This window comes from Mesoplodon mirus (genome assembly GCF_964341445.2).
Source record: "Mesoplodon mirus genome assembly, chromosome: 12".
Taxonomy (NCBI): domain Eukaryota; kingdom Metazoa; phylum Chordata; class Mammalia; order Artiodactyla; family Ziphiidae; genus Mesoplodon; species Mesoplodon mirus.
In genome coordinates, this window is record NC_138988.1 from 104,066,366 (window position 1) to 104,088,888 (window position 22,523).

The 22,523-nt window shown below is 52.3% G+C and overlaps 1 protein-coding gene across 2 annotated transcripts in view; it reads left to right on the top strand.

The window, feature by feature from the left end:
* Window positions 1-22,523, top strand: part of SLC22A23 (solute carrier family 22 member 23) — a 148,683-nt gene that overhangs the window by 40,042 nt on the left and 86,118 nt on the right. For both annotated transcript variants that reach the window (XM_082637658.1, XM_082637659.1), the window contains exon 3: window positions 795-949. In XM_082637658.1, the coding sequence (XP_082493784.1) occupies window positions 795-949 (155 nt within the window). The remainder of the gene's footprint in view (window positions 1-794; window positions 950-22,523) is intronic.

The window sequence follows — 22,523 nt, forward strand, 5'->3', positions numbered from 1 at the left end:
AGCTTGGGAGGGATGGAGAACAAGGGCCTCCGCATCCCAATAGGCCGCTGCTACCCGGCCACCACCCCACCCCGGGCCACGCCTAGAAGCACATCGCCCTCTAGTGGTCACCGAGCTCTCACCGGCTGGCGCTGTGGCCCAGCAGCCCAGGGTGCGCGCTGCCCTTTCCCGAGATGCAGAGGATGGGCCCCTGGGGGCTTCGCTTTCAGGTCCACTACCCATTGTGTACAGGTCAGGCTACCTTAGTTTAGCCTGCGATCCCTTAAATTTTCTTCTCATCGTACAGTTGAAACCAGTTGGCAGCCGGCTGGGCCCTTGGCTCCACCAGACCACGGGTGAGGTCAGGCCAGACTAGTTAACAGCCCAGAGACGGCTTGAAGCCGCTTGCTTGGGGTCTGTGTTGACCTTGGAGCCAGTTCCAAAGGTCAGCAGCTTCTCAAGACACTGAATGTTGGGCATGTCAAGGTTGGTGTTTGGGGAAGTTATTATTGATTGTGTTGAATTATCCCCCTGTACTCGGGAACAGACTCGCCAACAGGACTTGGTTCCTGTCTCTTGTCTGTTGGGCGGTACTGTTGACCTGTGTTCCCTAATGTACAAGTCGAGCGGGTGCGTGCATATCCCCCGGGGGCCTTCTACCTCTGGGCCTCCCCAGGTGGGTCCAGGAGGGATACAGACTCAGTGCGGTGCTCATCCAGCACCCATCGAGCACCCGTGGTCCCAGGGATGCCGTGGCGTCCGGCCGGCGGCCCCACCCGGCGGTGGCGGCTAACCGTGTCCCTGTCCGCGTGCAGGTCCGGCCGGCGGCCCGTGCTGCTCTTCTGCGTCATCTTCATCCTCATCTTTGGACTGACGGTGGCGCTGTCTGTGAACGTGACCATGCTCAGCACACTCAGGTTCTTTGAAGGATTCTGCCTGGCTGGAGTGATCCTCACCCTGTACGCGCTACGTAAGTAGGAGCCTTCACGGCGGGTCTTGAGGGAACGAGGGGAAGCGTGGCCGCGGCGTGCGAGGTTCGGGAAGGGTGTCTGCGCGCTGCGATTCGGGGAGGCGGGGGGCGGGCTGTGGAGGCAGCAGCTTCTGGAGGTGCGGACCACACGCCTCGTCTGCTGCGAAAGCACTTGTTCCCACGTTGTGTCTCTAACCCTCCCTTCAGCCCGAGCCCCAGCTCAGGCTCAGGGCCCGTCGGAGGGCGTGGGGGGGCGGCATTGTGGCCCGGAGAAGTGGGGATTGGCCCGCAGTGGGCCTGGACGGGCTTCTGCTTTCCCCCGGGATGTCCTGTGCTCACGTTCCGTGCGCTGCCAAACCTGGACGTATCCGGGCATCCCTGCGCTTGGTTCCAGAAGAGCGTACCAAGTGCCTCCTCCAGTTGGTCTGGGCTCAGTGTCTGGTGGACTCCTCGGGAGTTTTTCTTGTCTTTTTTCCTTTAAGACTGTGCCGGGTCCAGGCTTCCCACCTCCCCACGTGGCTTAGTGGTGTGGACTTGAACCCTATGCACTGGTGCTGGGAGAGCAAACGGCAGTCTCTTTAGGGTGAAGGAAATTTCCATCGTGTCTGTGACCGTTTTAACTCTCCTGTCAAGGATGGTCGTCTCCCTTCTTTGTAGTTGGTGGTTTCTAGCGTAGGGCCACAACCCACAAGAAGAAGGAAGGTTTTAGGCATTTATTTTCTCGTTTTATACTTTTTAATCACAGTGTGGAAAGAACTGTTAGGACTAACGTGAGATGATTTATGCCATGTTTTCTTTTTCTTTCCCTTTGACAACATAGGCAGGATAGACCAAGTAGCAGTTTCCACTGGGGTCAGTAAGGATAGCTCTGATTATCTTAAAGTACGGCTCTCTTAGTTTAGTCTATGATCCCTTTAAATAACACTTTTAGATAGCCTGGAGTTTGTTCCCTTATTGTAGAGAACAGAACTATAGTCGATTATAACGTAGCTTTATAACCACAGAGAATAAAAGGGCTGCAGAGGTGTTCTCCTAAAGTCACTGTTGACAGTTTTGTTATCTTCTTCCAACACTGAATTGAATTGTGGTTTCTTAGAAATCACCATTTCCAGGTTATTTGCATTTATTTTGGAACCCTTGCTCTTGGGGGTTCTTAAGGAATGTACGTGTTCCAGGGCAGTGGGTCGAGGTGATGGCTGTTCGGAGGGTTTGTTTCTTTGAACAAACACCATGGGGTGGGGGTGGGCTTGAGCGCTTCCATTCAAGGTGCCTGGGCCGTTCTCCATCCCTGTGCACCCGTCCGTCTGTGCAGAGGAGCGGCTCTCGCGCTCATTCTGGAGGAGGCTGCGCGCCCTGCTCTCAGGCCCTCTGGCCCCATGTTTGTTCAGGCGCGGGGGCGTCTGCTCTCCAGGCCGCCATCCCCCTGGGGCTCTGGTTCCCACAGGAGGACATCCGTCCTTTGCTTCCTCGAGGACGCTGTTCCCGGGGATGGCTCTGCATGCTGGCAGAATGGAACAGCCACGCTTCAGGAACTTAGCAGAGAAATAACCTCCATCTCACCACCCCGGTACTTAACCACGTTCAGTGGAGAGAACGTTCACGGAAAAGAGCCTTAAAGCAAAGCTGACATATCGGTTTTATCTTGCGTGCCACCTGCTGACAGAGACCTCAGAGGACCTGGGAGGACCCTTGGGGCCCAGCGGGAGAGGAGCCTGACCTGTTAGCCCTGCCGGCCTGTGATAAGGAAGGAGGGCAGGGGGTGGCCAGCACTGGCCATCTCTGCAGACTCCGCTGAACTCAGCCAGACCTGGAGACGATTTCCCTCCAGCGGCATCATTTCAGCCTCACGTAGACTCGCCATGGTCCCTGTGAAATCTGTTGCTCTGTGTGCTGTGAAAAATGAAGCTATGGCTGCTTTTTCATGAGATTACAGTGAGCTCTTTATAGTAGAAGGTTCTCTTACATACTTCAGAACCATACGAAGAGCGTGCTTATCCCGGGAGGCAGCTTTGCTGCTATCTTACTGGCACAGATCGTGTAACCCAGGCATCTGCAGACTTCTTTCTGTAAAGGGACAGGTAGTAAATATTTTATTCTGTTGCAGCTACTCAGATCTGCCATCGTATCCTGAAAGCAGCCATAAATAATATGTAAATGACTAGGTGTGGTCGTGTAGGACTGTGTTCACAGAGGCAGATGGTGGCCGGATTTGACCAGTGGGCCGTCATATTTTAGTCACTGATAAGTGATGCTCTCTCTTTCCACTGATGCTGGGAAGCTTGGAAAGCTTAGAATCTGATCTAGCGTGTGTGTGGGCTTGACAAGCTGAGCTTTAAATGCTGGCCCCTCTCCTAGTTTTATTTGAAATTTTCTGCTTTCGTTTCTCCTTTGTCCCATTTTCCTATCTCCATAATTTAAGTATTATTTTATTATATGGATTTCTGCGCACGGTCTTAAATTTTCTCGGAAATGAAGCAAGGCATAAATAAATAGTTATGTTTTCTTAGATTGGGATTATGAGTCAAACGTCACGACAGATACCATTGCAATGAAAATTTCCAAATATCCACCAGTGGCCCATTGTCCGAGTTAATACGATATCTGATATAGCAAAATTAAAATAAAGCAAAACGATATAAGTGATTACTTGGAGTTCATTGAGATAATATTTAAACAGCATAAATCAGGAAAGCTAAGTTTGGGAAGGGAGACTCAAAAAAGGAAGTAAAGTTGTAACGGGCAGACAGCATTGGGGTGGGTGTGCTGCGTGCTGGGCTGGGGTAGCCCCTGTCTCTGGCAATCTTGGGAGAAGGCAGGCTGGTGACGAGAATTTAAGAGACCAGCTCTTAGTCTGTAGGGCAGGTGACTCTGAATTTCCTAATTAGTGTGCTTGCTAGCGTTTTATACACAAGTAGTATATATGCTTAGTGAATGCTTGGGAATTTGTTTTGCTTAAAGGAAATTCTTCATAACCCTGGTCACAGGGTCGAAGTATTTCTCGACTCTAAAGAAGAGTTTTTACATTGGGGCAGTTGATTATTTGGAAGATACATTTTTTACAGTTCTGACGTTTTCTCCCGCTTCAACTGGCAGGTTTTTAGCTTACTTCACGCATCTGCTGGAAAGGTCTGAATTTTCTCAGAAGAAACCTGGATATCGTTCTTTTTTCAGCCTTGCGGGTTCTTGGCGTCGTAAGAAGGGAGAGTCATGATTTTTGCCGATTTCGTTTCTTGCGGAGCCTGCCACGAAGGTGAACTCTTCATTTTGAGACATGCTGCTGACGTGTGAAAGTTCTGTGCTTTTACGTGCAAGGCTGCTTAAGGTTTTTCCTGTTTTGGAATTTGTCTAAGGTGCATTCCAGTTAAAGACTCTCTCCTTGAAACTTTAGTTTCCTTTGGCTCACCAAAGGGAGATGTGGTTGTGTAATTAGGACATAAACTAGAGACGGTTGGCATCTTCCCAGGCGTCTGTACCTGTAAGCATGTTGGCAGGAACCAGAGACAGCGAGCCACGCTGAATGGTTAGTGGCAGCTACAGACGAGCTTCCTGCCGCCTCTGAGGCCTCACAAGACCCTGAAATAATTAAACACACTTGGGCCACCCTGGTGGCTTCATTGTAGCCCTTTAGCTCTGGACCTGAAAAAAAAAAAAAAAAAAAAAAAGGTAGAAAGTCTTGACTTAGCTGGGCCAGCAGCAGGGAACCACAGACAAAGAAAAGAAGCGAGCATCACATTTCCTTATTCGTTTATGAAAAATAAAGTCTTGTCAGAGACTAAAGAAATAGACGCTTTTCAACACGGGCAGATGTGATTTGTTGTGGTGTGAATTTTTTTTCAGCAAGGATTCATAACCTCACAGAGTGATGCAGCTTTTGTAAAGATGTGTCCTTGTTTAAAAGAAGCCCCGAGAGGTTATAGCTGTTTGAGTTGACTTGATATCAGATGTAATAAGTCCTGGGGGAGAGGAATGCTTTTAGTGTACTTTTTTGAGTTTCTCTCCTCATTTGATCTCTGTCTTCCCTCCCCACTTTTAGCAACCTCCCCCGACCCTGAGCGCAATTAATGAGCCCTGCTTTTTGCCAGCAGAGACCATACCTTACTGACGGTGGGTGAATGAACGTTACTTTTTTCTTTTTGTTTTTCGGCCTAGCAACAGTTAGGCCGAAAAACAAAACAATTGTTTTGTTTTGTTTGAACAATTTCCTTGAAAAATTAAAAACTTCATGTTCTCATTATAATAACCCTCCTCAAACCCAGACAGCCTACATAATTGGACGCATTTTACACGTAAGGAGTGACAAGAAATTTCACAGGTGACTAAGTTACTGATAACTTTGCAAAATGAGGAGCCTCGTCTTAACTGGTAAATAATCTCTGAAGAACCTTGAGTTTGCTCTGCGTGGGGTGATGTTCTGCTTCTCACTAGCTCATGAGATACATGATGGGTCTGGACTCAGGCTGAGTAATTTCCATTGTGCTGGGTGACTTTCTTCCTCGCGATTGCCTGTATTTCTATAATTTGATGTTCTTCTGAACTAATATTCCTTGGGGCGTATTTCAGTCGACAGGGTTTTTGAGCGTCAGAGCTGTGCTGTACGTTAAGAAGACAGTCCACTGAACAGTGGCACCAGGGACTGAGTCATTGAGCTGTGTGGTCGAGTAAGTGACCTCAGCTGGCTGATGAGCAGATATTTGCACTGCATTGGGGTGAGGGGACACTTTCAGTATAAGTGACCCCAGCTGGCTGATGAGCAAATATTGGCACTGCATTGGGTGAAGGGACAATTTCAGTATAAGTGACCCCAGCTGGCTGATGAGCAGATATTGGCACTGTGTTGGGGTGAGGGGACACTTCCAGTGTAAGTGACCCCAGCTGGCTGATGAGCAGATATTGGTACTGCATTGGGGTGAAGGGACACTTTCCGTATAAGTGGCCCCAGCTGGCTGATGAGCAGATATTGGCACTGCGTTGGGGTGAGGGGACAGCTTCTCGTGAACGTGTGCTTGGCCATCGTCATCTGTTGCCTCTTTCTTCCCCCACCTGCCCCGTCTTCAGATGCCTGGGCCTTCCCTGCAGCCACCCTGGGAGCCACAGCCCCGTTGTGGTGGGACCAGCTCTACCTACAGGGCTTTGTCCACCAAGGAAGTGAGTCAGAGTTTACCCAAAGCCTTTGGCAAACATTTATTTTTAAACTTCAGAAGAGTTTTGGTTTGATCCGGGTTCAAAACGGCATGGTTGGGAAATCAGAACGGACTTAGGTTTCCCCATCTGTCTTTTTCTTCATGGGAAACACTTTACTAACCCACAGGCAGACTGTGACAAGGAAGGGAGCAGATGTATAAGAGAAAGGTAACAAGGCCTTTGTCCCCTCACCTACCTTCCCCGTCACACCTCGCAGGAACCCCAGCACTCTCGGGATGCTGTGAGAGGGCAGGGGTTCCCGGCAGCTTAGTCCCGTCCTCCCGAGGGGTTGAGGTGGCAGCGGCTGGGGCCCTGCCGCTGGTCTGAGACTGGAGAGGCGAGTCGTCCAGAAGGGAACCAGGAAATGCCGCCGAGGACTAGTGTTTCTCAAAGCAGTGCCCGTTCTTCAAATAAAAATGATGAAACCTCTCTCCCCCTTCTCACCTATTAGCCGCAACTTGGATTTATATGTAGACTTTTCTCTGAAGAAAGTGCAAATGTCTGTGTGGCTCTAGGGCATATGAAGATATATTGTGTCACCTGGATGTCAAAGGTGGAAATATGAGGGCAGAGGAAGGGTACGCGGCTCGTGGCATCACTGAGGCCGGACGCCCAGTCTTCTGCTGGAAGTTGGGACAGAGGTGCGTGTAGTGGGCGTCAAGTGCATCTTCCTTTGGGTGTTTTGAATTTGGTGAAGAGAGTCCTGTCTCAAAATCAGCGGAAAAAGTAGAAAATATTTAGATACCTGGCGTTCTAAAATTAGAGTATTTGGATGCCTTTTCCCCTGCAGTGGAGGATGTTATTAAAGCTGTGTCTATCCCTGAGCACTGGGTGTTTCCAAGACTGGGATTCTAGTGGTGCATGAGGGCTTCGTTTGAAACAAGCTGCTCACACACTAAAAGGGGAAGGAGAGAGATGTGGAAATCAGGAGATCCAGGTGTCGTGTGAGCTCCGTGATGGACCGACCCTGTGCCTGTAACAAAATGCTTTATCTCTAAGCTTCTGTCTCCCTCTCTCTCAAGTCAGGGCACAGGTTTCAAAGTGTGTCCCGTGGAACCATTTGTGGAGAAAGTGGGTAGAAAACAAAAACAGATGGATTCTAGGTGTTAACATTGACTGCTGCTGTCAAGATAAGACAACGACAGAACCAAGTGGAAACCACCGCTGCCCCCGCGCTTTCCTACTTAAGCATCCCGTGACTTTTCATTCTAAGCTCAACCAGGAGCCTCCTCTGGTGCTGAGGGTTTCATAGCCCTCAACAGGGGCCAGGAAGGACGGGAGACCGGGAATGCTTGGCCCTGAATGGTGTCCTTCTCCAGCCCGCGCTGGCAGCCTGAGCCGTTGCTCTCTGGAGGCTGCGGCGCTGAGGGGCTGAGGTCAAAGGTGACGTGGGAGGTGGGTGGGGGCAGGACTAGTGGTGGACTGCTTCCCTGTCCCTGCGGCTCTCGGCCCTGCCTTCCAGGCCGCAGCTCCACCAGCCGCCGCCCCCACCCTACCTGGGAAAGCCTTTCTTGCCCACTGCACCCTCCTTTCTCACCACACGTTTGCCAGGTGGACTCACAGGTCTGTTCCAGGAATCCCGTCAGATGCCACAGGATTTGCTCGTCTCGTCTCGTCTGGAAGGACAGGAGGGGACACAGTTCTGGAAGTTGTGCTACTGGAGGAGACGTAGGAGAGCGAGGTTGGACTCACTTTGTTTTGTGTTTCACTCTTGAAACAAAAGAGAGGAACGTCACCTGGAAAGCAAGTGAAAAAGACCAGGCTTCTTTAAAAACATCCAAACGGACCTGGTGGGAGATGAAATCATGACTGGTTTGCCAAGACTCCTGTTGGCAAAAATAACCATAATCTTGGCTGAGAGAATAGAGGGAAACGTAACTCCCGTGACGCAGAGCCCTGAAGGCTTGCTGTCAGCGACCGTGTGGCTCTGTGTCACGCCAGAGCAACTCGGCTTCAGAGAGTCTCGGTTTTGTTTTTGGTGGCTCTCGTGAAAACAGGACTGCTTTCTCCTTCACTCATGCGCTCAGCAAGCGTTCGAGGGCTTACTAGGTGCCAGGGGACCGTGATTAACTTGAGCACTTACCGGGTACCTAAGTCAGGGGCTGAGCACGCAAAGGCAGACACACCTTCCTGCCCACCAGGACTCAGAGTTTAGTGAGGGAGATGCAGGGCCAGGCCCCGGCTGCACTGAGAGTGTCGGAAAGCAAGCCCGAGCTGTGAACTTGGTGGGGTCAGGGAGAGTGGGTGTTAGCTATTTGCAGTGGATACTCAGAGGCCAGAGGAGCCTAGAGCATTCTAGGTACTGTGGTTGATCAGGGACGAGCTGGAGCCTAGTGCATTCTGGGTACTGTGGGTGATCAGGGACCAGCTGGAGTCTAGTGCATCCTGGCAAATGTGAGTGACTAGGGGCTGGGTGGAGCCTAGTGCATCCTGGGTAATGTGAATGGTAGGGACCAGCTGGAGCCTAGAGCATCCTGGATAATGTGGGTTATTAGGGGCTGGGTGTAGCCCAGAGGCTGAATCATGAATAGTGAAGCCTGGGAAGGAGGCTGGGACAATGCACAAAAAGATCTGTCCTCCGTGACCTTGGGACAGTGCCAGCCTGCTGCAGGGTCTCAAGCAGAAAGGTACCGTTTTAGATGCACGTTTTGGGGGGATTGCTCAGGTTGGGGCAGCGGAAGAAGACCAAGGAAGCAGGCCACGCTGAAGGCTGCAGGCAGTTGCAGCATCTGGGTGAGGAAGGAGAGCCTGGGTGAAGACTGTGGCCATGGGGAAGGAGAGACTTTGGGGAGGTGGGACCTGAGCTTAGGTGATTGGAAAAGGGGGCAGAGAGGACCTGGTGACCAGCTTGGGCACCTGGACAGGTTTTCCTCCAAATGGTGGGGTGAGGAATGCAGCCCAGGCTTTCAGATTCCTAATCCTATAGATAGAGCCCCTCCCCTCCTCTGGCAGGTTTGCCAAGGGAAGATGACAGCTTCAGTTTCAGATATGACGAGTTGGTGGTGCCTTAGGGGCATCTGGGGTGATTGATTTAGCAGGTGATCGGCTGTTCAGAAGTTCAGTAGCAAGGTCCGCATGTCCTCAGCATCAAGGTAGCAGTTACAAGGCCCTGGCATAGCTGAGTTTGCTCAGAGCCTGTGTAACATGAGAAATAAACGGGTGGAGGAAGAGGAAGCAGTGAGGGAGGTGGGAAGGAGTAGCCTGAGTGGTCGGTGGAAAGTCAGGATAGCCTGATAACCAGGGCGCTAAGGAGGGGCCAGTGAGAGTGTCCAGTGATGCAAGACGAGGATTGAGAAACAGCCCTGGGATGGAGCAATGGTCGCCCAGTAGGTCAGAGGTAACTGGGGCAAAAGCAACTCCCATTTAGTGATTAATGTAATCTAAATCATTTCAAGCATAGGTTTTAATTTCTGTCTTCCCCAGAGGGATACATCTTGTCCTCATGTCAAGTATTTAGAAAGAAAGTAACTTTTTTTTTGGTGAAATGTATGTAACATAAAATTTACCATTGCAACCATTCTTAAGCGTACAAGTCAGTGGCTTAAGTGCATCCACCTTGCTGTGCAAGAAAATAACAAACAAGTGTTGATTCTAATTGGGTAGAAAGAATTGAGTTTAGAAGGCAAATCAGTAATGAGTCTTTTCTTGAAGTCCCCTGAAACAGTGCATTCTCTTGGCTCAGTAGCTGGGAATTCAAAACTGCATTTGAACTAGAGATGCAGTTTTGTCTTCCAAGGGATGTCTTGTTGCTCACGCCGAAAGCAGGGTCTGCGCACTCGCTGTGCGCCCACCCTCCTTCTCGTCCACAGGCACGCATGTGTGTGTCACATGTCAGCAGCCTCGAAGATGCTGGGGAGGGTTTGGTGTTGGATGTAAGCCAGGCCCCAGCGCTCACCCGGTGTGATCTTGGGCGAGGTGCTTGAAGACTCTAAACCCGTTTCTCACCGTGAAGGGTGGTGCAGAGAGTCGAGAGGATGAGCGTAATTGCCATCAGTAAACCACGAAGATCCAGGGAAGTGGGCGTGGGCGTGTGTGTTTGTGTGCGTGCTTCTGTGCGTGTGACGGCCACCGCTCTGCTGAAAGCGGGAATCCTGTGCTGGGATCATCAAGCCTTTCCTCTTCCAAAGGGCTTCATCCGAGGGCTTCCCTGAGCTCACAGCAAACTCGGAGCACTTAGCTGGAGGGGAACGTTAGACTGGGGCTGGCTACTTGCTGGGGGATACGGAGGAGAGTCACTGTGGTGGGGACAGGCGGGGGTAAGAATCCGCTTCATAACCGTTTCTCCAGCAGCTGGCTTAATAAACTACCTCTCCTGCGACATCCATCCAGAGGCCCACAGGCTGCGTTTTTAAACTCCGAACCACTTCAGGGGCAGGAGAAGATAATAAACTAAAGGAAAGGTTCTCCTGGACAAATCACACGAGGGGCCCTCGGCTCTTCTGTTGGACCCCAGTACCTGGGTACCCGTCACACCCAGAACACTCCATTCATCGCTGAGAAAGACACAAGGAAATGGAATACTGGCAGCTGTTTTCAAGATCTGTCTCACACAGATATTTTTTAAATTTCGTACTAACTATATAAGGTAGATCCTACTAAGACTCCCATTTTACAGATAAGGAAACTGAGGCCTCTAATCCCCGGGCGAGTGGGACCTTTCAGGAGGTAACAGCATTGACTGGACTTTACAGTGTGCCTTGATGCTGTGCCGGGTGCAGTATCAGTACCGTTACTCCACCCCTTAACCCTGTGGTTTGGGCACCACTGTTATCCCTGCTTTACAGATGGGGACCTGAGGTGTAGGTGAGGTAACTGGCCCAGGACCACAAACCCAGAGATGGAGGAGCCAGGACTGGACCCCGGGCCTCGGGGGCTCCATTGCCCATGTTGGTAACTGCCATGTCGTTCCTGACAACCCTAATATCATTTTAAATGTGTACAAATATCCCATCAGGAGTTTGCATTAGTTCTTACAACTTCTAAATGACTATAACACCCAAGTGTTGACGACCTCCAGTTCCAAAACCAATACGATCCAAATTAATGGCACTTGAATGTGATGGGTCTTTTCCTGAAACAGAATCACCTGTTGAGCCTTGTTGGGTTAAGCAGCAGAAAGGCGTGGCTTCAGATTCAGTCTCACATTTAAACTGTTTTGGCATTTGGACTTGAAAAGTCCCCGCGTCCGGGACGCCTGTTCACATACCTTTGCTGTCTAAGATGCTGTCTAAGATGCTGTCTAGGAGGCTTTGCCCGCATGGAATACTCATCCTTCACACCCACCACGCCTCGGCCCCTCGACGGCCCTGCTGACTTGTCTGCTTCTCTTGACCATAAAGTGAGGTTTGTGGCATCATTAAAATATTAACTAAACAGGCGCTTAGTCCAGTGCTGACCAGGGCTGAGCCGGGAAGCCATCACTGCATCCTGTGTCCTGGTGCTCCTGTGCTGATGAGCTTGGCCTTTCCAGCGCCGGCCTCAGCCTGGTCACGTCCTGGGATGCTGAACACAGGGGTGGCTCCTGTCTCCTGCTGCTTTGTTCCAACCACGGTTAAGCCTGCCTCTGTGCAGCCAGCCATGGTGACCTTCGGCCTTTGGAGTGTAAATCTAGACGCAAATGTGGTCTGAAATCTCAGGTCCCTGCTGGGTTCCGGGCTGCTCAGCCAGACAATCAAGGTGATGCTTGTGTTAATGTAAATGGATTTTCATTGACATGAGAACATGAAATTTAAAGGTTCCTGCAGACTGCCAAGAACGTGTCCTCAGGTGGCCCGAGACAGGCCTGCCCGCACTCAGGAACCCACGTTCTAGAGTCTAGAGTCCAGCCCCAGCTGGTGACCCTCTCCCTGTCCGCATCCTTGCCGCCCTCAGCTCCTTCCACCCCCATCACCGGGTGGATGGCTTGGCTCCGGCCTGCCCCCCGGCTCCCGTCCCTTTTCCCAGTCAGCTGCCTCTCTGGCCTCATCCAGCATCCTGAGGACCAGGCACCTTCCCGAGACATACCTCTGTCCTCTCACCCAGGAGCCTGGCCGGCGAGTGTGACCGCTCCACAGGGAGTCACCGTGGGGGGCTGGGAAGGTTTTCCCAAAGGGCTGGGGCCTCCGAGGGACGTGGGTGCTGGGTGCAGTGTCCCGGCTTCACTCTGTAGGCGGAGGACGGCCATCGCCCGCTTTTTGCAGAAGTGTTTGCTCTGTTCCGTGTTTCGGGGAGATAGCTCTGGGGGCCTTGCCCTCTCATCCCGTGGTGGCTGGCAAGTAGCAAGAGTTTGTGCTGTTCTAGTTCTCACTAGTTCTAACCAGTTTGAACCAGAATGTCCTCTTTGTCACGGAAGGTGTCCCTGCAGAAAGTTCAGTGGAGAGCCCATCGTTCACATCTCTCTTTCCCATGAATGGAATTTACCAAAGCCATTCCTCTTCTTGGCGCTTTTGTCACAGAAAAGATGGTCTCCTCCGAAATCGTCCTTCAGCATCCGTCCTCGTGTTTCACCTGCTCCCGGCGGCGCGGGCTCCCAGCCACGGGTGGGAATTGTTGTTGCAACTTGGATGTGAGCCTGGAGTCGTCGGGGTGTCGGCTTGCTCTGGGGTGCTCGGATCTCTCTCTTTAAGAGGGTGTAATTGAATCACAGAACACGCCACCCCCGGGGGTTTAAGGCTGACATCCCGGGAGGGGATCGCGGTGCCCAAACCTTGTTTTTCCTTTGTGATCGTCACCCAAAAACCTGGTGCTGGTCTCTGACCCGTTCGTTTATTTTCCGTTTCCCCTGTGGGGTCACTGTAGGGTCTTGTTTCATGTTCTCTCCAGGGGATAATTGTTCTTTTGCTGTTTTTCCAGGCTCTTCTTTTTTTGGCATTTTCCCCACCCACCTTGTGACAGTAGAAGCAAGTGTTTGCACAGTTAGCTTTTCTGTCCCATCACTGCTGCTTTGGCACCTCTGTGGGGCTGGGGAGCCAGCAGGGCGGGAGCGGCTGCTGTCTGCTCTCAGCGGACGGAAGAGCATCGCTTAAGGCTCCCATCCTTCTTCAGGGCTGATAACGCAGCTGAGAATAAAAGAAGAGTTGAAACCTCAGGATAGTTACCTTCTGAAAAGTTACACAGACCTCTGATCTCTTCAAATATTGGGAATTATTGTGAACAGTTTATAAACATGAACCTGAAGGATTTGGGTGAAGGAGTGTGGTGGTTACACGTTTAAGTTATAGAAGAAGAAATAAAATGGGAAAACACACGCCTTTATTTTCTCTCCCATTCTCTCTCACATGTCAGGCTGTGAGACAAAGCAAATCCGTCATTACAAACTACCTCTAAAGAGGTTTTAGACCAGAGCTTTCCGAGAGACCTTGCAACAGGGCTGGGAGTGTGCTCTGTCTGCGTTGCCCGGTGTTCTGGCCCCACCACATGTGGCAGTTGGGCAGTGACATGTGGCCGGGCACTGGGGCACTGAATCTGTACATTTAGTTCCTTTTCATTCATTAAATATAAGTAACCGCGTGTGGCTAGCAGCTGCTGTTTTGGTTAGCGCTGCTGGAAGCTTGGTGTTGCATCATCTCGGGATGGTTTATTTCGCCAGCCCTGACCTCCCTACCCAGTCCCACGCCCCTCTGCGCAGCTGCGTCTCAGGGTTCGCGTGGCCGAGACAGAGCTCTCGTCCGCCCTCAGCCTCACAGCCACGGCCCCCGCGTCTTCCCAGCCGCGGTCCAGAACCACCACACACGCGGCGGCTCCCGTCGAGGGTCTGAGTTGCTTTCTCCCCTCTTCCCCTTGATCAGCAAGTCCTTCTGATCATCTGCTGAGGCCCTCGATTCCCTCCGCCCTGCCACAGCCCCCGAAGCAAAGCCTTTCCATTTCGTGCCCTCAGTAGCTTCCTGAGTCGTCTTCCTGCCTCCTGCTCATGCCAGGCAACTAATTCCTCACTTACACCCAGGGTGATTGATACCTGTGCATCCGGAACCAGGGTGATACCTGTGCATCCGGAACCAGGGTGATACCTGTGCATCCGGAACCAGGGTGATACCTGTGCATCCGGAACCAGGCCTCGTGCTCATCTACTTGAAGCCCTCTGGGTTAGTTAGCAGTGGCTTCACTGTGGAAGCCTGAACACCAGAATGACAGGGATTTAAACAAGGTAGCTGTTTATTTCTCCCGTCACTGGAGTCATCCAGGCGGGCATGGACGGTCTCCTGAGCCTGGGGCCCGGACCCTCCCTGTCTGCTAATCCTGCCATCACGTCCACATTCCAGCCAGCACGGAGGTGGAAAAGGGGAGGCAGGAACGCTCTTCCCATTAAGGTCACTGCTCGGAGGTCGTGGGTACCACGTCTTACATCCCCGTAGTAACCTGCCCACACCCAGCTGCAAGGGCTCTGGGAAATACCGTCTCATCTTGGACAGCCGCAAGCCTGCAGGAGACCGGGTGGGGTGCTGGGGGATGACCTGGGGTCTTTGCCACACCCCCCAGTGGCTTTCACTGTGCAGCCCAAGGTCCTCACTGCAGCCTGTGAGGTCCCGTGACCTCACTCCGTATTGCAGCCAAATTGACCTCCTTCCCATTCTCCACGTGCCAGGCTCTCACTGGTTCCTCGGGTCATTCTTAGGAGCCTCTCCCTCTGCCTGAGATGCTCCATCCCAGACCTCTGCAGACCTGGCCATGTTCTGTCACCGTGATTCTGCTCATGTGACATCTGCAAAACTTTCTCAGACCGTCCATCTAACCATCAGCCAAATTATTCCTTTAGGACCACCTGCCTTTTTTTTAAAGCATCTACCACCCCCTGGAAATATATTTATTTATCTGAATCTCCATGAATACACCCCCCCCCTGCCCCCGGCTCTGGAGTAGACCCCACAGAGCACGACCTTCCCATTCTTCTTCCCCCTTGTACCTCCAGAACCTGGGTTGTACCTGGCACAGAAAGGGTGTCTAAACATGAGTTGGGTGAATGAATGAATTTATGGAACGTGATGAAAATCTGTGCGGCACTGTCACAGAGTAGAAGGATGTGTGTGGCTGTAAACTATTAAAGCTGGCAAGGCTGGAGTTCTCTTGGTCCCATTCCCGCCTATTAAAGATGAGGGAAAAGGACGCGTGATGTCACGTAAGTGGCTATGAATAGGAAAGGTAATACCTGGGATTTCTCATGAAGCCTCGTGAGCTGGACGGACGTGGACTGGATGCCAGAAAGTTGGCTGGGCTCAAAACTGGCGACTCAGCCCTGCACCACCATGCCTGATTGATACGGACTGCTAGGAAAACACGGTCTCAGTGACCCTGTGTGCAAATGAAGTCTGACTGAGCACAAAACAAGGGCCTGGCCAGCAGGAACGAGGACCCAGGTCACCACCCTCCTTGTCTTCACCACGATCGGTTGACCGCCCCCGAGTCACTGCTGTCGCCTTCACCGTAGCTCCATGGCAGGGAGGGGGGATCGCAGCCCATCCTGTATCCTCTGCCCGTGGTAGATACTCAGTAAGAACTAAGAGATGGGAAGAGATCTCATGGCGGGTTTTGGTGAGTCTGTAAAGAGTCAGGGTGTCGCTTCTCCATCCACACAGCTCACCAGAGGCACTTAAAGAGCGGACCCAGCATCAGCAGTAAACGGTCTGGTTCCCTCATGTTGGGCGTGCGGGGCCCTTAGGCCGGACTCTGGCATCAGTGTCAGTGTCCTTGGCTCCACTACTGTCCGGCCATGGTTTCACAGGTAGCCAGCGTTTTAGTTAAGCTCTCAGGACCTGAAACTAATGTTTACGAAATAAAGCAGAGCTGCATAGACTCTGTGCCTTCCCGTAGGGTCTGGTGATGCACACCAGACTCGGGAATGCCAAGGGTCCTACGTGGGATGCAGGCCGGCCCCCAGTTCCCACCCGGTCTGTCATAGATGAGACAGATGGATAGTGAAATGGGGCCAGGGTGGCCGCAGGGGATACACTTAGCCCAGGCCCCTCCTAGGAGATCGTAAACCTGCAGGGAACGCTGAGTGTGCCCAGAGCTCTGGGCCCCTCGGAGCATTAGGCTTACTGCCGGCTCCCAGCTCCTCCCATGGGAGCGCCTGCCGGAGAGGTCATTGCAGACGTGGGTAGAATTCTTGGCCCGCACATGAAGGGTTAGCACTAGGACTCCACGAGGCTCTGGGCACGGCAGGAGGAGGACGGAACAGGAGGGGGACCCAGGGTGTGCCTGGATCACTCTGCATTCTTATGTTGTGGGTGAATCTTCAAAACTCGGATCAGTGCGCTCTGTGATTCGAGGCCAGTTACTTGAGAGGCTGAATGTATGTAAAATGTCCAGGTGGTCCTGCCTTTTTCTTCTTCAGGATCATTGGATGAGAGGTTTAGCTTAGGCCAGGAGGTGTGAAAAGAGCCCCATTCCCTTATGCCTGACGTGACTCCCAGCTGGCAGCTGTTCCAGATGACGCAGCAGACAGATGGTGGCAGCTGGCCTGGTGACACCGTGCCAGGAGGGGGGGCTGTTCATTTCATCCAAAACGGGGCCTTTTTTGGAACACAGCATTGTGATGTCCCTTTGATATATGACCCACCAAAGCTGGCTGAATATTATTATTTTAGGACAAGTGACATCAGGTTTGCAAGTTAGTAAAAAAAAAAGGCACATGCCGAGGGCAGATCTTTAAAACTGGCTCCAGCAAAGCAGCCCCCTCCCGGCAGGCGTAGGGTGGGTTTCGAGCAGCTGGTGACAACCTGAAATGCGCGCACCCGCACCCTCTCCCCTCGTGCTGGATCTGCGGGACTTGATTGCGATGGCTTCACAAGTCAGGAAGACGCACCTTGCCCTGGGTGTCTGCTGCACAGGCCCCCGGCCAGGTGACTCTGCAGGGGCTCCATCCCCCCGATGAGTTTAGACCTTTGTGAGTCTGGACGAGGCTGTGATTGCAGGAAAACAGCCTGAAAAGGGGGAGAAGGGGGCCGTCAGGGAGCAGCAGATGAAAGACGCCAGCCGGCTCTGTCCAGACATTTACCCTGCCCTCCACCTCCTGTCCCCCCTCAGAGAGGCTTTCCTGACAGTTCACGCAGAATTCACCAGCTTATTTCTCTTATCACACCCTGATTCTTGGCGTTCACTTGTTAAAAAAATTTTTTTAATTGTGGTATAAAACACATAAAATTTACCACCTTAATAACCATTTCTAAGTCATTGTGTTGTGTTAAGAACACTCACGTCGTTGTGCAGCGGTCACCGGCATCCGTCTCCCACTGACACCCTGTCCCTATTAAACACTGTCTCCCCTCCCTCAGTCCCCGCCACCCACTTTCTACTCTCTGTCTCCGTGCATCTGACCCCTCTAGGGACCCCACGTCAGTGGCATCACATAGTACTTGTCCTTTTGTGTCTGGCTTATTTCACTGAGCGTAATGTCCTCGAGGTTTATCCGTGTTGTGATATGTGTCTGAATTTCCTTTGTAAGCCTGATGAGTATTCCATTGTCTGGACTGTGTGTAGTTTGTCCATCCATGGACACTTGGGTCGCTGGCACCTTCTGGCTACTGTGAATGGTGCTGCAGGGAACGTGGGTGTGCAAACATCTCTTCGAGACCCTGCTTTCAGTTCTTTTGGGGGCTGTGCCCAGAAGTGGGATCGCTGCCTCATATGGACTCACTGTTTTCATCCGCAAGACGAAAGTGTTGGCTCTGGCCCGCTCTGAGCCCCGGGCTGCCTCCAGCATTGCGTGGCCTGGCCGCCGAAGAGCAGACCCCGCAGGGTGGGTGTGACCAGCGGTGCCCGTCTCCTCTGGGCACGAAGAACAGGCTGTCTCGGAAGAACCACCAGCCTCCCCTGGCCGCTTTATTTGGAGCCCCTCCCCCGACTCTCCAAACAAGCAAACTTTTTAAGGGGGTTCGGGGAAGGACGAGTCACAAATGCCCACTTACCAAGTTCGTAGCTGTGGGCTTTGTTTACGGTTTCCGTGGAACAAGTGGGTTTTTCCTCTTCCTTCTCTGTCTCTGGGGCTGAGGCTTGTCTGCCATCCTGCAGGGCCTCCTTGGGGCCGCCACCCCACTGCTTCCCTTTCTGCTTCCCTCTCATCTTCCCTCTGGTCCGTTTCTGAATGCCTGGGGAGCTCTCCGAACCCTGGGGGCATTAGTGTTGTGTTTCTTGCTAATGTCGAGCCAGGTCACTTAATAAATCCATTTGCCAGGTAATTAAAGACCTAGGAGGAGTGTGGAAAGATGCTATTTTTTCAGCCTATTGAGATCTCCTCTTTGTGTCCAGCAGGGACTGATGTTTAATGGGGAGTTTGAGACCCGCGTCATTCAGAGTGCGATGCACTTAATGTGGCAGCCTCCTGCTTGAATTCAGAGCCGGGGCGCCTGTCGTGGTATCTCGGTGGCCTCATGGATTATTCTGTGGATGTTCTTTGGAGAAGGTGAGCTGAAAATAGTCGGTGACCAAGTCTGCCCTCGTGACATCCCAGCTGTTATGCATCTCTCTGTCCTGGTAGCAAAGGGTTCTCTGAGGAATACTTTGTTTTGAGGACGGGGGTTTTTGGTTGGGGGCCAGTAGCAGGCACGTGTGTTTTGTACCTAATGGAGAGGACACAGATGTCCTAGTGTCTGGGCAGCACTTGTGCCCTCAGAGGACGTCCCTGAGGAACCCAGAGACCTTTAAGGGACCAAAATGATTAGGGCCACAGCGAGGGGCAGGTTGAGTCTGTAATTTTTTTTTTTTTTTTTTTTTTTTTTTGTGGTACGCGGGCCTCTCACTGTTGTGGCCTCTTCCGTTGCGGAGCACAGGCTCCGGACGCGCAGGCCCAGCGGCCATGGCACACTGGCCCAGCCGCTCTGCGGCACGTGGGATCTTCCTGGACCGGGGCACGAACCCATGTCCCCTGCATCGGCAGACAGACTCTCAACCACTGCGCCACCAGGGAAGCCTGTTTTGAGGACTTTTAAAGTCGCTATATTCTTTGGAGACTATCTGGTCTAACTTCCTACAAGCATAATAAGAGTTTATGTTGACATTTTTTCCAAATAGAATTAACAGGAGGCAAAAAATACGGTCATTATTTAGTAATGAAGTTACAAGTTTGAAGTAGGTGGTGGGGTGATGAAACCAGAGAGAGTGCTGTTTTTATGTTTTATTTTCTTGGTAGCATTTAATATAATCATCATCATCATCATTATTATTATTATATATGCATGTTTCTTCTTCCCACTAGAGAAATGTGCTTTTGAACTGATTTTCCTACTGATACGGTTTTAAAATATTTACAGCATTCGTCGCTCCACTTACCTGTTCTTTTAAAGAATTAAGAAGCATTTAGAGAGAGTGCTTGTTTGACATGGGCCTGGCAGGTTAACCTCTGTTTTCGTACAGTTGACGTGTGTTAGGAGATTCTCTGTTTCAGAGAAGGAGCATCTGCTCTGCAGAGGTGCACTGCTGGAATGTCCTTATCACTGTAAAATCTCTACCGGTGCACTGATATTTAACTCAGTGTGCACAGTATTGGTTTGCACAGTGTGTGTGTGCCTGCTCGTAACGGTCCCTAGTTGATACCCATCAGCTGTGTCACGAAGGGCCTTGTGGCTTTGGCCTGACACCGTAGTTTTGTTCGTGTAACCGGTGGTGCCCTCAGTGACACACAGGGACCAGCATTGCTCTCAACCCAGCAGAAACCCAAGGAGACGTCAGGACAGCAGAATAAACTGATGTTGCCACAGCAAGAAGAGTCTTTTTAGAAGACGGCTCTGACCGTGTCTTTTTACTCCATGGCTTCAGTCCTCCTAAGGCTCATGTTGCTTTGGGAGCAAAGTGCCCGTTTTTCACGGCGGCCTGTGAGGCTTCTCAGTGCGGCCTGGGGACACCCCCAGCCCTGCTTCCCCGCTGCCCCCTCATCTGCTGCTTCAGTTCCTTGAAAACTTTGTCGTCTGTAGCACCTCTGGACTTCTGCACAGGTGCTCTTTGCTAGAACAGCCTTCTACGACTTCTTCTCAGGGTGAAATTTGCTCAAGTCCTCAGGAGACAGATGGGCCATTTTTTCCAGAGATTTCTCCCGGCATCCCCCTCCCATCTGAGTTGGGGCCTTCCTCACTCATCACAGTGAGTCTGCTTTCAAAAGTCAGCTTGATTAAATACTGAACAGACATAAAAATGCCAGCAAGTCAGATGTGAAGGCTTCTGACACCAGGCACATTTGAGGATTATGACCATCGCTTTGAAATGCCCCGTGTGTCCCTTCCCAGCCACCCAGGTCACTCCTGCCCTCCCAGCCACCACGAGCCTGGCTTTTGTGTTTCTCCTTCCCTTGCTTTTCTTCATAATTTTGCCTCATCTGCTGGGATCCGCGAACAGTATATCATTTAGCTTTGCATGCTTTTCAACTTTTAGTAAGTGCAATCTTGCAGCATGTGTTCTTCTGGACGTTTTTGTTTTCACTCGACCTTTTGTCCCAGGTGCGTGTGTGTGGCTCTTTGCAGCTGTAACGCGCTCATTTCACTGCTGTGTGAATAGCCCACCGCTGTGTGACCCCCTAATTGATTTTTCATGGATCTCTGTTCTTCTCTTTCCCTACGCCCCATCTTTATCCCAACACACAACTTTAAACTCCCACAGGGCAGAGATTGCGTTTATCTCTCTCACTATTATGTCCCAGTATCCAGCAGGTAAGAAAATATTTAGTAAAGGAAAGCCACGCCCTTGGTCAGAGGGTCTGCCGGGGACGGTCACGGGCCACCGTACCATCCTTGTGGGTCCAAAGCTCTTTCCTCCCTGCTCCTTCTCCTGCCGCAAACCCTAGACCAGGGCTCAGCACACTTTCTGTAAAGGGCCAGATGGGAAATATTTTAGGCTCTCTGGGCCGTAGAGTTTCTCGCGTAACTACTCTGCCCTTGTGGCACAGAGCAGCCACAGACTATGCGTAAACAGATGGGTGCTCCAATAAAACCTTATTTACAAAAATAGCCATTGGGCCGAATTGGCCCACCAGCTATTTGCTGACCTCTGCTCTGGAGGACTTTCCTGGTTGGAGAGGAGGACAGTGAGAGGAAGCCCCCCCGATCACACCGTGCCTTCTGGGGGACCCTCCCCTCTAGTCCAGACGAGGACAGGCAGAGTGGGCCGAGGCCAGAAGGTGAGGTGGTTGGTTCCAGTCCGGGTGGAGAGAGAGCGGTTTCCACACCGGGACCGTAGCACACCTTCCAGTCAGCCTGCTGTGTGTACGTGTGGAGCCTTGAAGACAAAGGCTGCTGGGCCTCTGAGGTGCAGGAGGGGACAGGGTTTGGACGGCCGCCTCCCCGTCCTTCCCGCGACCCTTCCTTTCCCGATTCACCGCCAGCATCTGCAGCGGGAGGCTGGCTGGCTGTGCGCGCGGACAACAGAGGGTCATGCGTACAGAATGCGTTCGGGGCGGGGAAGCATCGCCTTATTGTTGAATTGAGCAGAGCGGCTTCTTTGAAGAGTTCCAGGTACAAGAGGGGGATCGACCTTGACCAAGCCGTTTTCCTGACCCTGACCTGGCCCCTCGTGTTCACGACATCAGGGCAAACCTGGGAGAACGTTGCCGGGACAGAGGGCCAGCTCGGACAGACAGATTCTAATCCTGGGTCAGTCTTGGTCTTTTCCTTATTTAACGGGGATGCTTACACCCACCTCCCAGGTTACGTTAGGAACGTGACTTGCTCTTTGTAGAACAAATTCGTTTGAAACTAACGTGGCCGAAGCGGGTTAGGTGATGAGGAGAAGAAAAAGAACAGTGGCACCGGTGCCTGTGGACGCACCCCTTCACCCCTCATTCCACAGCACAGCGACCGGGGTGGGGGTGGGGAAGGAGCCGTCACCCTCCCCGCTTGCGAGACGGTCGCTTGGCCAGAGAGGGGAGAACTGAGGCTGAGACGCGGTGAGTCCGGCTGGGGAGCCCGTGCCCTTCACCCCGACGCTGCCTCTCGTGGCACTGAGGCTGACGCGGTGCGCTGGGCCGCTGTCACGCTGCTGAGGTCCTGAAGCCGCCGCGCGGCAGCCCATCTGCTCTCCCGCTGTCCGTGGTACCCAGCCGTCGGCGCAGTAGACGGAAGCCGCCCCAGTGAGAGATGCTGGGAAAGAGCGGGGTGTGACACTGAAGGGGCTGAGGTCAGTGGCCGGGTCGGCACTGCTAAGCCACCTCCCGCGACGCAGCGGCAACCACGGCAGGGACTCGAGTCGGTCCCTGTTGTGGTCCTGGGGCTGCGACAAGGCGGGGCGAGGGATCTAGACACATCTCAGGACGCAGAGCGCCCAGGAAGTCGGGCCAGCCTCTTCACGTGTGATGTGTGTTTGAAACATGTTCGAACAATCAACTCCGCACAACAAGGTGTGGACATCGTTGGCGCCTTTGTCCAATATTTCCCTCGAGGTTGGGCAGGTCCCCGTGTCTGGTTCTGGCCCGTGAGCTGTGAGCAGAAGTGACGTGTCC